Raw genomic sequence first — 15,390 nt, 5'->3', positions numbered from 1 at the left:
AGAACTCAGAGTCCCTGCGGAGGGCTGTCCCAGGGACTGGGATCCTTCCCCAGAATTCTGTCATAGTCATCAGAGTCATGGTTCATTGCCCCATACTGTGCTGCCTGTGGGTGTTTCACAGCAGGGAGGCTGACACTCACCATGGCTTCCTGTGACCTTCTAGTTCCCTCCTGCTTTTAGCTCTTTGTTGATTCTGACTGAACTTTCTCCTGTTGTTGTTGGGTGAGCTTCAAGTGAAATACCCAAATGTGGGCTGGGCAGGAAGGGACCAGAAGGCTTGCAACCCGCTCACTGTTGTAAGACTCCTGACCGTGTCATCAGACAGTTTCCCTTTTCTAAGTCCCCTTTGCCCTGCTGCCTTCTGACACGCAGCTCTCAGAGCCCCGCTATCAGAAGGCAAGGCCATAAAAGAGCTTGATATGGATGCCATGGCACCAAGACCCTCCCAGTTGTTCCTTCCAGGCTACAGCCTTCTTGATGTGTCTCCTCTCCTCTCTCCCACCACCCACACGTGCACACTGAAGACAGGAAGATGTTTCAAGTGGCAGAAAACGACGAGGTCTTTGAAGAATTTGATCAGGTTGAGGGGGATATAGCTGGAGAGGGGAGGAGGGGAAAGGGAAGAGAAAGGTATAAAAAATACTTTTGGAACTTCAAGCAGTTCAAGTCAGTGGCTGAAGAGTGGTCATGGGTTCAGGCCTCCTGTCACTGACTCTGGTCCGAAGCCGTACGCTACTCAGTCAAACCAAATCGTGAAGAAGAAAGCCCTAAACCGTGCATTCTCTTAGTCTTCATTTTTTAATGTTGACATGTTGAATCTGGACATTATAGTTTCATTAATTGTCGGAGGGATATCTCAACAGTCACTGACATTTACTTAAGAGTCTTTTTTTTTGCTTTTGACCCTTGTAAAAATTTTGGGAGCCAGGCAGTGCCATTTTCCTCATTTTAGAAGTGAAGATACTGAGGCTCTGAGAGGTTTAAGTGATTTGCCCCATCCCTCAGAGCATGATCTCCAACCCAAGCCAGCCCCCCACCATCTCCAGCTTTGTGTGTATGAACTGTGGTCAAGAACCACGAGCTGTAATTTACCTTTTCTGTAAGTGGACAAGTAAGTCACTGGGGCTGGTCACCGTATAGGATGGCATTGGTGGGAAGAGCATCTGCAGATGGCCAGTTCCATTACGTGCTTACCATGTGTCCGTGATCTTTAAGATATTTTTAAATTTAAGTTTTTACATCTGATTTAATTTATTATTCTGTATAACTGAGGGCCCCTGCAAGGTGGGGAATATCATTTTCCCATTTCACAGATGAAGCAACTAAAGATCGGAAAGGTCTAGAGACACTGTGCTGGTAAGGACACAGCAAGGATTTAGACCCAGATTCTTTCTACCCGTTGGCTGGAGAAAGGAGCTTTTGTGGGAGGAGAAAGTATTTTACTTTGTTTTCCTGTTTCCTGTCATTAGTCACTGTGCTCTGGCAAGGTCAATGGTTCTTTATTTTTTTTTTTTAAGATTTTATTTATTTATCTGATAGACAAAGATTACAAGCAGGCAGAGAGGCAGGCAGAGAGAGAGGAGGAAGCAGGCTCCCCGCTGAGCAGAGAGCCCGATGCAGGGCTCGATCCCAGGACCCTGAGATCATGACCCAAGCCAAAGGCAGCAGCTTTAACCCACTGAGCCACCCAGTCACCCCGAGGCCAATAGTTCTGTTTCTAAAGGTGTCAAAGCCACTTCCATGCCTGTCCAGGGACACTTGAAGCTATCTTTCCAAACCACCAGCTCCCTTTTTAAATGACGTCTAAAGCTCTTGATGGAGGGGTTTCAGGATAACGGCTGCTGCTGTTCTACACTCGCCTGACCTCTAAGTGGTGAGGAAGCAGCATGAAGCTCAAACGATCGTTCCAGCCAAATGCTGGGGTGGATGAAGGGCGCGTACACAGGCTGATTTCAGGTTGCTGTGTTCTAACGACCCCACTCTGCTCTCTCTGCCCGTGGTAGCCAGTACGTGCACAGCTTTGGGAAGCCCTCACAACGGCACAATGACCTGCGTCCAGCCTCTGGGGGATTCCAGTTACAGGGCCACGTGCCGATTCGCCTGTGATGAAGGATTCTCTTTATCCGGACCACAAGTACTGGATTGCACTCCATCTGGACATTGGACAGGCTCCGCACCAACTTGTGAAGGTAGGATTGCGGCTCTGTCCTTTCGTATGGCTTCTCAGATAAGAGGCCAGAAGGAAGAATCACCAGGGATTCGTGTAAAACTGTTCCCAATCTAAAGCGAACCCCCTCTCCGCAGAGCGGGGTCACTCTGTCTTGCTCTCTGCATTTCCCTGTACGTTTAAATGCTTCACAGCCTGGTAAAGTGCGTTCGTAGCACTGCGAGTTTTAACGTCTTCCCTGTTCCGAAGTAGTGGAGAAGGGCAGTGTCATCTCTGTTTCCCAACCGAGGAAGCAGTGGCTCAGGGGGGCTAAGTGACCTGTTGGGATTCGCATCCTGAGTAAGAGACGAAGTGCGGCTGCACCAACGGACTTTCACTTCCTTATGGAGTGTGTTTCCACCAGTGGCTCATCACTGCCTACACCGCCTTCACCGAGCCCTGCTGAGCCCCGCACTGATGCAGCGATGGATGTGATGCCATCCCCGCCCCTCCGGGACCTCGCAGGCCACTCGGCCCCTCTCTGCGGGCTCTGCCTCCACGTGGACTGGGAGGTCCTCCGCGGCAGGACCCAGGCCTCCTTCAGCTCTGTCTCCCTGCGGCGGAGAGGAAGGAGCCGTGTGGCAAACACTCACCAGCTGCCGCTTTTCATTCACTGTTGAATTGACTCACGCACGAGCCCTGTGGACAGTGAATTGTCCCTTCAAAACGGGAGCTGGAGCCTGTCTGTCTTGGTCTGCCCCGAGCCTCTGGCTAATGGAGCCCAGGCCCTCATGGCCCTTTTCAGGGTGCTCAGTCATGACGAGACCAGCACCAGCAGCTGATGTTTACTGCCTACGGGACAAGGACCAGCTCTGTCACAGACAGAATCCCATCCGACCCGCACCACAGCCATGAGCGTGGATATTCTGATCCCTTGTAAAGATGAGGAAATGGAGGCTTCGAGAGGATGCCTAGACGGCAAAGGCCAAGGAGCTGGGAAGCATGGAGCTGGACTCCAGCCGGGTCCGGCCGTGCTGTCATCGTGACACTGCACTGCCCCCCAGCGGCGGTGTCCCTAAACCTCGGTCTCTGGCGCGCGCTCTCTGTTGGCCAGCGGCCAGGCTGCCGCTCTACCGGAGGCCGTGAACTTCAGAGATGGCAGTGCCTGGTGATCAGACCAGAGGCTGTGTTGGTAGAAATCTATTAGTGTTGCATGAAAGAGAAAAAAGCTGAGACATTGTTTATTCCTTCTTGCGGCGTGAGCGCTAGATGAATACCAGAAGACCTGCGCCCTCTAAGGCACAGGAGAGCCTGTGGCAGGGTGGGGTGGGGGGCAGTTTCCTAGGTTCCAAAAGGAGAGTAGACACGCCGATGTCTTCTGTTCAAGATGTCTGAGGTTGGGGACACAGAAGGCTGCCATCTGCTGTGAGAGCTATACTGCAGGCACCGGCGGAATCTAGAACACTCCGGGGATAACACTAAGGACTCAGGCTTCCTCATTCATTTTTCATTCACTCAGTCATTTATTCCACCGGCATTTATCATAAGCTGTTTTTCCACATTCTGCATTAAGCCTAAAGAATAAAAAATGCCTAAGAATGACCTCACTAAAATTTTAGATCATATATGCCACCACTGTGGTTGTTACAGCTGGAATCTAATCTCCAAAGTTCCTGTTTCCCCTTTTGTCTGTCAGGCTCCTCTTCTCTGGGAGAGGAGGCGTTTGCCTCCCCTGGTGCAGGAACCGGTCCTGCCGCGCCTGGAACCCGCCGTGGCCGGCAGCTTCGGCCAGCTGTGGGCCTCGGAACCAGCAATGCTGTCGGAGCCTCAGCTCTGGTTGTTGGGTCTGTGTTTTCACCTCACCCTCCAAATTTATCCTCTGGATTTAGGCAAATCATTCCTCTTCTTTTCCGACATGCTTGAATCTGTAACATTTTAACCTTCAGCATTGACCCAGAAGCCTGATTTTTGCATAGAGTTTTGTGGCTCTGTGTCAGGCTCTGTATCAACAGGGCTTGAGGACCACTGAGTTAGCTGGACGGGGTGGCCGGTGGCGCACTCGGTCTCCCACTTCAGAGTGCAATGCGAGATCTCATTTTCCAGTGGCTCTGCAGATATTTTCATTCTTTTTTAGTCAGAACACCAGTCCCTTGGCCCTTCGCGATTTGGGTGCTGCCGTATTTCCCAGTCTCACTGCCTTCCTCCCCTGGGACCTGAAGTCCTTTCCTGAATTGCTTATCTCTGGTTGCTGTGACCTTTATGTCCCTAACTGCTGGGCCACTATCTTCACTGATTTTACCACTCTCCTAATCACTTTGTCACTGACCCTCTGGAGACCACGTTTGGCCACTGGACCCAACTCCTAGTGACCACTCCCAGTCCCGTCTCTGCTCTGCCAAGTCCCTGCTCATCCAAGTCCTATAACATAGCACCCCGCTGCCCTCTGAACCCTGGCCCGGCTCATATCTCTGCGGTTTTCTCCCCGCTCCAACGTTTCTCTGACTCCCCAGAGGGACGCAGTCTTTATCTCTAAAGTTTGAGTTTAGGAATTTATTATTTATACTGTATCTTCCTTTCAAGATTTTCTTGACAAAAATTAACTCAAGTAAAAAGAGATAATAAAAAGATATAGGGGAGAATTTACTAAGCCTATTTAAGATAATATAAGCCAATCTGCTGTCAGTTAATGACAGAGGGCCAGTGAACTGGACAGTTCATGGATTTACATACAACCCTTCGTGGGTTACAGAAAACATCAGTGAAGGTCATTGTGATAGTACTGCTTGGAAGCTCACGGAGATAGAGCACTAAGCACTAAGCACGTGACAAAAGCAATTCTTATCAGTTCTCTATTCTTGTAATTAATTACTCCTCCTCTCTTTTGGCCCTAGGCCCCTCCCCCGGCAGCATCCTTGGCCACTTCACACCTGTAATTCAGCCACGTTTGCTGGGCGCCCACTATTTACCAGACGGGGGTTATGTGTATCTCATCAAAGCTGCCTCTCAGACAGGAGAATGTCTTCCCTACTTGATTTGAAGTCAAAACCTTAAAGTCACATAGAAGCCTTTGTTTGGACAAGGTTAATTCTTACCTAAGAGGATTCAGAGACTTTCATATACAAAACAACAACAACACCCCAAAAAGCAAAAACCTGTAGCTACAATCTTGGCAGAACAAGACTGACAAACTGAGATAAAAGCCATGGCCCCCAGTGTATTTAATGCTGTAGTAACTCGTTGTGTACTGACGGTCACATGAATGAGTTTTTCAGAGAGTAACTCCTCCAGTTTCTTTTCAGACGTAAACATACTCGCTAGCATGCATCCAAGTTACATACATCCAAGTTACGTTCATTTGACAAACATTTTAGAAGCCCTACTAGGTGCCAGGCCCTATCCCCTGGGATATAGGGTTGAAAAGGACTGACAAGGTCCCCGCTGTCCTGCAGCTGACATTATACACTTTCTTGGGCTTAAATATAAAATCCTGAAAGAGTCTAAAAAAGTCATTTTAGTGAAACTCTTCACAGGTGATTTAATGTCTATGATTTACACTAACAGACATATTTAATAAATGTTTGGTAAATGAAATTGATCTGCCAGCCCTGGATTTACCAATTACTCAAAAATTTGAGCATTCTAAACTGAAATTCAGGGTGTTACTTTGTTTGAATGGATTCATGACATGAGGATCCACAATCTTTTGGCAAATCGCCTGTCACTGAAAAACACTTGGGGTGCTGTGTAAAGGCTAGAAATAATCACTTTTCTGTGAGATACCACGTAAGACTTCAAGAGGTTTTGTTTTGTTTTGTTTTGTTTTTGAGGCAAAAGTGCTAAGCAAAATGAGCCTGGCTTGACTAAGGCATTGCGTTCAAATAGCTTGGATTTAAAGAAAGAATATTCACTGAGTTTGTCGAATATTTGATGATAAGTGATAGTCTTATGTCAGAGAATTTAATGGACATAAAGACATGATCCTTACAGAAATAAATAACTACAGTAATTTCTAAAAGTTTTTTGAGGTAAATGGCTGATTAAACTAAAAATTTGTTTATTCACCCACTTAGCAAATGATTCACGAGTACCAACTCTTGAGACCCGGCAGTGTGAACTGTGAAACACACAAAGTTTTGTGATTCTTGGGATTTTTAAAAATTTTTTTCTTTTTTTAAGTAATCTCTATACCCAGTGTGGGGCTCGAAATCATGACACCAATATCACGAGCCACACGGTCTTCCAGCTGAGCCAGCCCAGCACCCCTGGCTCTTGGATTTTACGTTTTCCATCCAGAAGCTGAGGGAAGCTACAGCAGGGGTATGACGACATGTAAGCCCAAACAGAAAACTGATGTGTTCAGAAGAGAAGTCCAGGCTATAGAGATCAGCAGAGTCTCTACAGAGGCTGTGGTCAGCTGTTTCCTACAGGAGGGGTAGGATTTTTTTCAGTGAAAAGAGAAAGAAATTCAGAGCAGCATGACCAAGAACCAGAGGCAAGTACACATAAGTCAGTTCAGGGAATTTCCAGGGACTAATCTAGCTTGACCAGAAGGTTTTCAGCTTTCCTGTGCTAGGGGACTGTGGTATTAAAAAAAGAGCCTGGGGATCCAAACGGAGGAAATAGTTTAGAACAGAAGATCAATCTTGCCTTTTTAGAAATGTTGGGTTTGAGGAGTTGGCAGGATATCTATGAGGAAGTAGCCTCGGGCAGGAGGAAAGGCAGACGTGGAATCGGGGACCGCACCCGTCCAGACAGGACAGCGAGAGCCTTGGGCGGCAGGGTTTCCAAAGCACAGGGGCGTAGAGAAGAGGGTGAAATTGTGGGTTCTTATGTGTGACTGCTTAAACCTTTGACTTCTTCATTTCTGTAACTTCTCCCTCCACCTTCAACTGTGAGCCTGCCATCCCTTCCCCGCCACTGCATTAAACGATCTGTCCTATTAGTTGTGGAATACTGGCTGCCTAGCAAAACACCTCACCTAGTAGATGCTCAGTAAATATTTGTTAGAGACATGAATGAATGAATTCGGTGCATACCTGGCTTCTGAATAAACTGGAAGATTGTGACATAATTTGTTTGACTCTCCAGCCATCAGGTGCCCAGAATTATTTGCTCCAGAGCGGGGAAGTCTGGCTTGTTCTGACACGCATAAGGAACTCGGGGTTGGCTCCACCTGCCGTTTCTCCTGTAACAAGGGTTTGAAGCTGGAAGGATCCAGTCATGTTGAGTGCACAGCTTCTGGAAAATGGACGGCACCTCCACCAACCTGCGAAGGTAAAAAACTATACACTCACTGAGACGGCTCTTCTTCCAGAAATTTTCTTCAAAAAAATAACAAACACTTATAAAAGCTCTTACTATGTGACAGATATGCGTTATAATACTATTACTGTGAAAGCTCTTTTTCTTAGTCTAAAATGGGTCATCTTCTGGAATCGAAGAAACACAGCCCATGGATTTAAAAGTTTGTAAGGAGTGACAGGACTTCTTATTTCTGTGATTAAAAAAATATATGGATTCTTGAAGATTTGCACTTATTTATGAAGGAGAGGGGGAGAGAGAGAGACAGGGCACAAGTCGGGGGAGGGGCAGAGAGACAGGGAGAAGCAGGCTCCCCCCTGAGCAGGGAGTCCGATGCGGGGTTCGATCCCAGGACCCCGGGACCATGACCTGACCTGAAGGCAGATGCTGACTGAGCCACCCAGGTGCCCCAGGATCTGTGGATTCTTAAGCAGAAATTTTCTTTCATGACGTTGGCCTCTTTTCCTCAGAGACCTTCACTGAGTCGATTGAATGGTCTCCTTTGCTTCATCCCCAGGAGGGTCCGAGGGACGGAGTCACTGGTCCCATTTCTCAAATCAAGGAACTGAGGTTTTAGGTCAACAAGCATCCTCCTGCCACATAGAAAATCAGTGACAAAGCCGGTGACATCACGCACACCTCGCATTTCATGTGGCCCTTCAGCCACCCGACGATGCCACCTCCCAAGGAAGCAGCAAGGGCAGACAGTTAGCTTATGCACATCTGGTTTACGGCTGAATTTTTTACATTTCTGCACCAACTCTTCAATTTTTGTTTTATTTTTAAATGTTGGTAACATTGACATCATGTCTCACCTTCCATTCTTCCTCTGGTCTAGAGAATTACTTATCCAAGGATAGATAGATAGATGATAGATATTACTTTTGTTTCTTTTTTAAATATTTTATTTATTTGTTAGAGATCACAAGGAGGCAGAGAGGCAGGCAGGGAGAGAGGAGGAAGCAGGCTCCCTGCTGGGCAGAGAACCCGATGCGGGACTCGATCCCAGGACCCTGAGATCATGACCTGAGCCGAAGGCAGAGGCTTTAACCCACTGAGCCACCCAGACGCCCCCTCCAAGGATATTTTTAGGCACTTTTTTTCTCATCTGGTTTTCCATACCTGAGATGAACAATTCACTTTAACTTCCTTGAGGAGCTATTGCTAGAGCCTCCCTTGCTACCAGGGCAGAAGCCAGTTACTCCGTGTCAGTCTTAACTCCATTACGCTCCTTTGAATGGGAGCTCTTTAAAGAGAAACATGTTTTCACGCAGGCACAGTAACGGCTCGTACTTCAGAAGCGGTCCGATGCCCAGCCCTCATCACGCCAGAGCAAGGAACCATGTCCTGTAGGCACCATCTGGGAAACTTTGGCTTGAACACTACTTGTTACTTTGGATGCAAAGCTGGATTCACACTCATGGGAGACAGTGCTCGCAGATGCAGACCTTCAGGACAGTGGACAGGAGGAACTCCGGCATGCAGAGGTAACAGGAAAGGGGCATGCAGCTCTGCTGCCGCCTTCCGGCTGGCGGCCACACTCGTCGTCACACTGCCTGTTGAAATCCCATCCCGCCCAACGACCACTACACATGTCAGCTCCCCCATGAAAGCTACACTAATCCCACTTGGTGGTAATGTGCCACAGGCATGTCACCTCTCCCCTTGCTATGTCACAAGTAAATGCCCTGGTCTCAAAGACATAAAGGAGGAAACGTTTGCAAATGTCCCAGTGTGTGAAAGCAACAAGTTTGCCCAACACGAAACCAACTACAAAAATTGTGAAATAACAAGTTGCAGTTCCATGAATGATGTGATAGTGTAAACATCCCGTACTTCCCTAACTGGAACCTAGCGAAAAGGACGAGCCACACGCGATGTCCCTGGAAAGGCTGTCACCCCGTACAGAAGTACTGTGTGTCTTCCGTCTTTGGGTTCCCCATGAGGACCCGGATGATGCTTTGAGAATGTTGCTGTTGCTCAGTAATGCTGGAGTCGATTTCCCGAGCTTTAGTTTCCATCCACGCGTGAAGGACAAGAACCCGAAGTTCCCTGAAGAAAAGGTTAGAGAAGGCCACAGTCTCTACTTCCTTTGAGCTTCTGGAGGCAGCTGTGTTAAACAAGTATTAAATATTTTAATTAACACATGCTGACATGCCGGCTAATTACCAGTGGTGCTGATGATCCAGTTAGAAGAGTAGTATTTTTGAGACGTGAAATTCTGAAAACAGTATTTTTGTAGGTAAGGTTGATGGAGCCATTGGCGGGTATTCGGTGAACGCTCCTCCGCGCCCATCCTAGCTCTCAGGCTGCCGTTCTCTGAGCGGACGTCGCAGCACGCGTGATGTTGGAGGAGCTGGTGTGACTGTTGATGTGGCCCATCCCCTTTCGGATCTGCTGGCAATGCTGGCAGGTTACAGAGGAGACCGTAAGCTCTGCTACCTTCATTCAACGTGTTTGCTTTCCCTGCAGCTGTCAGATGCTCCGAGCTGCGCGTGATTGAACCTGGCGGCATGAACTGCTCCAACCCCTGGGGCGGTTTCAGCTACGGATCAACCTGTACCTTCTACTGTCCGGAGGGCCAGGTACTTAACGGCTCAGCAAGAACAGCGTGCCAAGAGAACGGCCAGTGGTCAGCTCCCATGCCAGCCTGCCAAGGTATAGTTCCCACAGGGGTTAAGAAGGCACTTTGATAAGGAACGTAACAAAACCAGTGTTTCTTTTCTGTGTATTTCTGACAGTGTCTCCCTTTCCATCACGGGGTTTCCCTGTCTTAATGAATGTTTCAGGACAAACAGAGCAGAATCTCCTCGCCTTAGGCAGAGCAGTGGGAATTAAATTCTGTAACTCTGTGTAGACAATCACTACTCCTTTCTCAGAGCTCAGATGTGCCAAACGCATCCTCTCATTTCTTTATAATCTGTGTGTGTGTGTAAGACATCCTGAAGTTTCAGAATGTTTTTAACTGGAGCTTACTTTATGCAGATTGCTAATTTACTATCTCAGAGAATTTTGTTTACCACACACCTCTAAAAACACATAGATCTTTTTAAATTGAGCTTCATGTCTTTGTAAGGTTTATTTCATACACCTCCTACGTTTTCATTTATTTCTCTACAGCTTGTCGCGACTACATTTTGTCATATACTGAATCTTGGGCCCCCAGAATTAACCATGGTTTATTTTATGTGCTTAAACTTCTACTTCTTTCATCATTTTGTTCACTTTATTTTTTTTTTAATTTATTTGACAGAGAGAGAGAGACATCACAAGTAGGCAGAGAGGCAGGCAGAGGGGGAGGGGGAAGCAGGCTCCCTGCAGAGTGGAGAGCCCGATGTGGGGCTCAATCCCAGGACCTTGAGATCAGGACCTGAGCTGAAGGCAGAGGCTTAACCCACTTCGTCACCCAGGCACCCCCATTTTGTTCACTTTATTAAATCCTTCCCCTGACGCCTTTGGACATTGTGTTAGATATTTAAGCATTAGGAATAAAATAAAATGCTCCCCACACTGTTGGTGTACTTTTATGGCTTCTAGATCTCTCCTGCCGGGACCGTTGATAATCCTGTGTGGTCTCACAACTCACAGTCCTTGGGACCCTCCTGGAAGAATGATGGCCCTTGGTGCAACACACTTCTTACGTCCTGCTTGTGTGTCTGTTCTGCAGCAGGGCCGTTGACAATCCAGCAAGCCCTGACTTACTTCGGTGGAGCAGTGGCTTCTACAATAGGCTTGGTGACATGTGGGACACTCCTGGCTCTGCTAAGAAAGCGCCTCAGACAAAAAGGTAAATAGGAAAGCGTCTTCTCCTTCTTTTCTTCTTTCTTGTGAAGAAGATGCGTGATGTTGGAGGAGCTGGTGTGACTGTTGATGTCATCACTACTGGCATTGGGCCCGTCAAACCACAATGTCAGTAGTCCATGTTTGAAAAACATTTTCCCTTAAAGAAAACAAGCCCAGGAGAAGTCCTCTCCAGAGCTGACTGCCCATCACAATCACCTTTGCAAATACAGAGGTCCTCATGTAGGGAGAGCTAGAGGCTGGCCGGGAAATCTGAATTTCTCGAAAGCCCTCCCCTCTGAACTCTGATGAGGCCAGTTGACTCATTGGCATTTGAGGATCTCTGGTCCAGGTAGCCTTAGTTATCACCAGGACTAACCGGCAAGCGTCACGCTCCTTCGTCATTCTCTTACGTGATGGTCATTTGTTGACCCAGGGCGTTAGGTAGTTAGTGCTTCTGAATCAAAATCAAGTGCTTCTGGAGGAAGGGAGAAATGAAGCCAGAGACGTAAGGAACGGCTGCTCAGTCATGACCTGGTGTGACACACTGGGACATCTGTACGTTCCCATGAAAATGCGTGGCGCTGACACAGGACTGAAGCAGGGATGTGACCCAGTGGAGGAAGACCGTCTGTAAGGGAGATGTGTTTTCCAGGTTGTTCATCAGGGAAGGAGGTCTGGCCTAGGACTACAAGAAGGGAACCATCTCTTAAGGGTTAAAGCAATCTTTGTCTGTCTGCCCCAAATGTTCAGCCATGAGTTCAGAAACCTCTTTTCATAGCTAATGTGTCTCTTCATCATTTCTCATGGAAGGGAACTAGGGGCATCTGAGGCATCAGGAAGGCTCAGCTCAGATGCCCCAGTACAGGTAATGGCCACTTCCGACAGCGGCACCAGCTCCTCCAACATCACACATACTGCGATGTCAGAGAACAAAGGATGGGCGCTAGGATGTGCCCAAAGAACTAGGACGGGCACAGAGGAGCATTCAGTAAATACCTACTAATGGCTCCATCAATCTTACCTATAGAAATACCATTTTCAAATGGTAAGGCCGTTGTAGCTGACGGGGTTCTCGCGGAACTGACGACTTGAGAACCGTTCTTAACTGCTCCACGGCAGAACCACTTGCTCTGTTGTCTGAAGCTCTCTCCATGCACAGAGCCACATTGCACTGAGGCTCGTTTTCTAAAGTTCCTCTCCCGGGAAGGGGTGCGGAGCACAAAGGACAAAGCGTGGCTCTGATGCTCTGCTTGACCACCAGAGAGCCGCAGCCAGTCCTTCGGTGGGCCATTTGTGCTTAACCAAACCTGGAGGGTTGCAGAAGGGGCTCCTAGTCTCCTAGATCCTACTCTCCATACCCATGTCGGAATCACATGATTCCTGCATTTCCCCCAAGTTCTTTCTTCAGTTTGGGGACATTGCTAGAGAACCCTCCAGTCCATGAAGAGGGAGCAGCAGCCACCCATCCTCCAACATCTTTAATAATGAATAAACTCATTTGTGAGGATGGGGGATTTTTCCTTGACATGTCCCAAGCTGATTTTAGCCTTTTTAAGATCCTGTGGCCAAATAATAATAAAATGCTGCATATACACTCCCTCTAAATTCGAAATACATAGTCATTATCACCTTGAAGGCTCCATAATAATGTAATGAATACACTTGTTCATCTTCATTTGATCTAATATTTTTGAAATTTACTTAGCCATGAGATGACTTTCCCCCTTTATCTATCCATGGGATGATTGACAGGCCTGCTGCCATGTTTAAAGTTTCCACTGTCGGCGTCATTGTTTGGGTTAAGATGGGAGGCCCTGTTCCCCTGTGTTACCAGAGAAGGCAGACAGCCCTTGTTATGTTGGTGTGGATTTGTCTGTGTGATTAGCCCCAACAGGTGGCTGGGGGTGTGACATAGGTTGCAGTGATCGGGGGCCTCAAGGATCAGAGTAGTGGGTTTCAAGAACCGATGATCTCAACAAGACGCTGAAGGCAGGAACCGGAGGAAAAAGAAGACATTGTCACTGAATGGGAAGAGAACAAAGAGGAAAAGACTTTAGATTCCATACTGTCAAGTGTTTAATTTAGCCTAGCAGAGGTCCTACCTCTCAGAGAGAGCTTGCTCTCAGTATACGCCTGACGATGGGCCCATCTGAAAATCAGTACACCGACTTTCCCCAGCCCCTCCTACCACCGATGACCTTTCTCCTCCGCCTCCTGGTTTTTTTTGTTTCTTTTCAACTGATCATTTGTGTCTTCTTGCTTATTCTAGATGATGGAGAGAGCCCCTTGAACCCTCAAAGGTAAGATAGACCTGTTTCAAGATTGAGTAAATGTGTCTAGTTTGGCTTTTTAATTCACTGTAATATGTCAGAATGATTACACGTAATGCCCCCTTTCTGCAACAGAGTTTTTGCCCTGTCCCCTTTACTAATTCTAAAGTAAAATACTCAGATAACATATTTAAACCACACATAGTGTTTTTTAAGACCAGTAAGTGCTCTAATTATAAAGTAAAGGAGAAATGAAAGGGAAAGTGACAAACAATGGAAATAAAACGCTAGAGCCGAGGCATTATTTGGCCCGTTGCTGTGAGCACCTTTGGGTCAACAACCGTAAAGTCCAACAGTTAGGAACCTTGTCTCCGTGGCTCAGACAGCGTCAGAGCTGTTGCCGACACCAGCCTGACTTTTTCAAGTGATGAATGGCTCTGGTAGAGGGTTGGAAAACCTGTCATAATCTTCCTCAATTCACGTGGCAATTGTATTCTAAAAGATGCCAAAAAATATTATTTATATGTAAAGCAATTAAATTCTAGGCTCAGGGGTTATTCACCTACAGGAATATCGAATAGATATTCTAAAATTATGTGGAGTGCTGGATAATTCTTTTGTGCCCTGTGCCTTCTGCAGTATCCAGTGCCCCTGGCCCTTTCCCACTATGTGTGGGCAAAATTCTTGATCCCTATGAAAATTTAAAAAACACCTGTAGGGGGCAGCACTACCATTCTTTGAAAACTGTTGCAGATGATCAAGCCTGGGTATTTTCTAAGGATTCCTTCTCACCAAGAAGAGGCGTAGCAGGTTACTTGGGTACCTAGAGCATCAACGATCACGTTGCGTGGGTGTAAGTGCTGTGCCAATCACCCAGAGCTCCCAAGTGGGATCTCAGAAAGCTCCTGTGCATTTATTTTTGTTTTCCTTTTAAAGCAGAATTCCAGGGTGGGGTGGTACTCCAATGTCTCTGCAGGAAGCATGTGCTGGACTGTGGGCAGGGACCAGAACTGCATAGTAGGTCATTTTTTATTTCTCTTCCTTAGCCACCTGGGAACATACGGAGTTTTTACAAATGCTGCATTTGACCCAAGTCCTTAAGGTAAGTTACCTCTGAAGATATTTTTGAAGGAAATGGAACAGCAGCGGAAAGAGAAAGAATGTTAAACCTTGATGTTTCTTGATATAATTAAACTATAGGTTTATAATATAATATATATATATATATAATATATAATAAAAATAGTTCAATTTTAAGTATGTATTAAGCTTTTAAGACTTGAAGGAAATTGTGTTGGCATCTGGGGGATAAGATATGTCACTAGAGTGACAATAGAAAGTTAAGTTTATATGAGGGTTTCCATTTCCTCCAGGCTAGAAATGTTCTAACAAGATAGAACTATTTTTAGGATGTGTGACATTCCCATTAATGGCTGCTTGGAGGTATTAACAACCCCATGGCCTTGCCTGATGGCCAGAAGTCATATTATTAGAAAAATTTTACCATCTTTTTAAAAAGATTTTATTTATTTGACAGAGATCACAAGTAGGCAGAGAGGCAGGCAGAGAGAGAGAGGAGAATGCAGGCTCCCCACTGAGCAGAGAGCCCGATGCGGGGCTCGATCCCAGGACCCTGACATCATGACCTGAGCTGAAAGCAGAGGCTTAACCCACTGAGCCACCTAGGATCCCCTTACCAGCTTTTATGGAGCCAATTCCCTCTGTGACTTGCTGGGACAACAAAAATTATCTGACACTTTCTTTCTTCCCAAAAGCTCTGTGAGTAGTGGAGTTTCCTAAGGAACGTCGCCTGGATGGCAAAATGTCTGGAATCCAGAAAGAGACTATGTGGATCTTTAGGGGACAAATATGCTGAGCGCTCACTGTCTT

The 15,390-nt window shown here is 46.8% G+C and overlaps 1 protein-coding gene across 2 annotated transcripts in view; it reads left to right on the top strand.

Annotated features, from left to right (window-relative positions):
• The window catches only part of SELP (selectin P), a 42,631-nt gene that overhangs the window by 26,481 nt on the left and 760 nt on the right, over positions 1-15,390 (top strand). Inside the window, exons 11-17 of one of the 2 annotated variants that reach the window (XM_059412410.1) lie at positions 2,004-2,189; positions 7,235-7,420; positions 8,722-8,934; positions 9,920-10,105; positions 11,118-11,234; positions 13,500-13,530; positions 14,547-14,602. In XM_059412410.1, coding sequence (XP_059268393.1) covers positions 2,004-2,189; positions 7,235-7,420; positions 8,722-8,934; positions 9,920-10,105; positions 11,118-11,234; positions 13,500-13,530; positions 14,547-14,601 — 974 coding nt within the window. In that variant the 3' untranslated portion in view covers position 14,602. Of the gene's footprint in view, positions 1-2,003; positions 2,190-7,234; positions 7,421-8,721; positions 8,935-9,919; positions 10,106-11,114; positions 11,235-13,499; positions 13,531-14,546; positions 14,603-15,390 lie in introns of both variants that reach the window. The other variant, XM_059412409.1, reaches the window with a different exon arrangement.

The sequence above is a fragment of the Mustela nigripes genome, chromosome 10 (genome assembly GCF_022355385.1).
Source record: "Mustela nigripes isolate SB6536 chromosome 10, MUSNIG.SB6536, whole genome shotgun sequence".
Classification (NCBI taxonomy): Eukaryota; Metazoa; Chordata; class Mammalia; order Carnivora; family Mustelidae; genus Mustela; species Mustela nigripes.
Note: the sequence above shows the minus strand (reverse complement) of the source record. Positions and strands in the feature narration are given on the sequence as shown.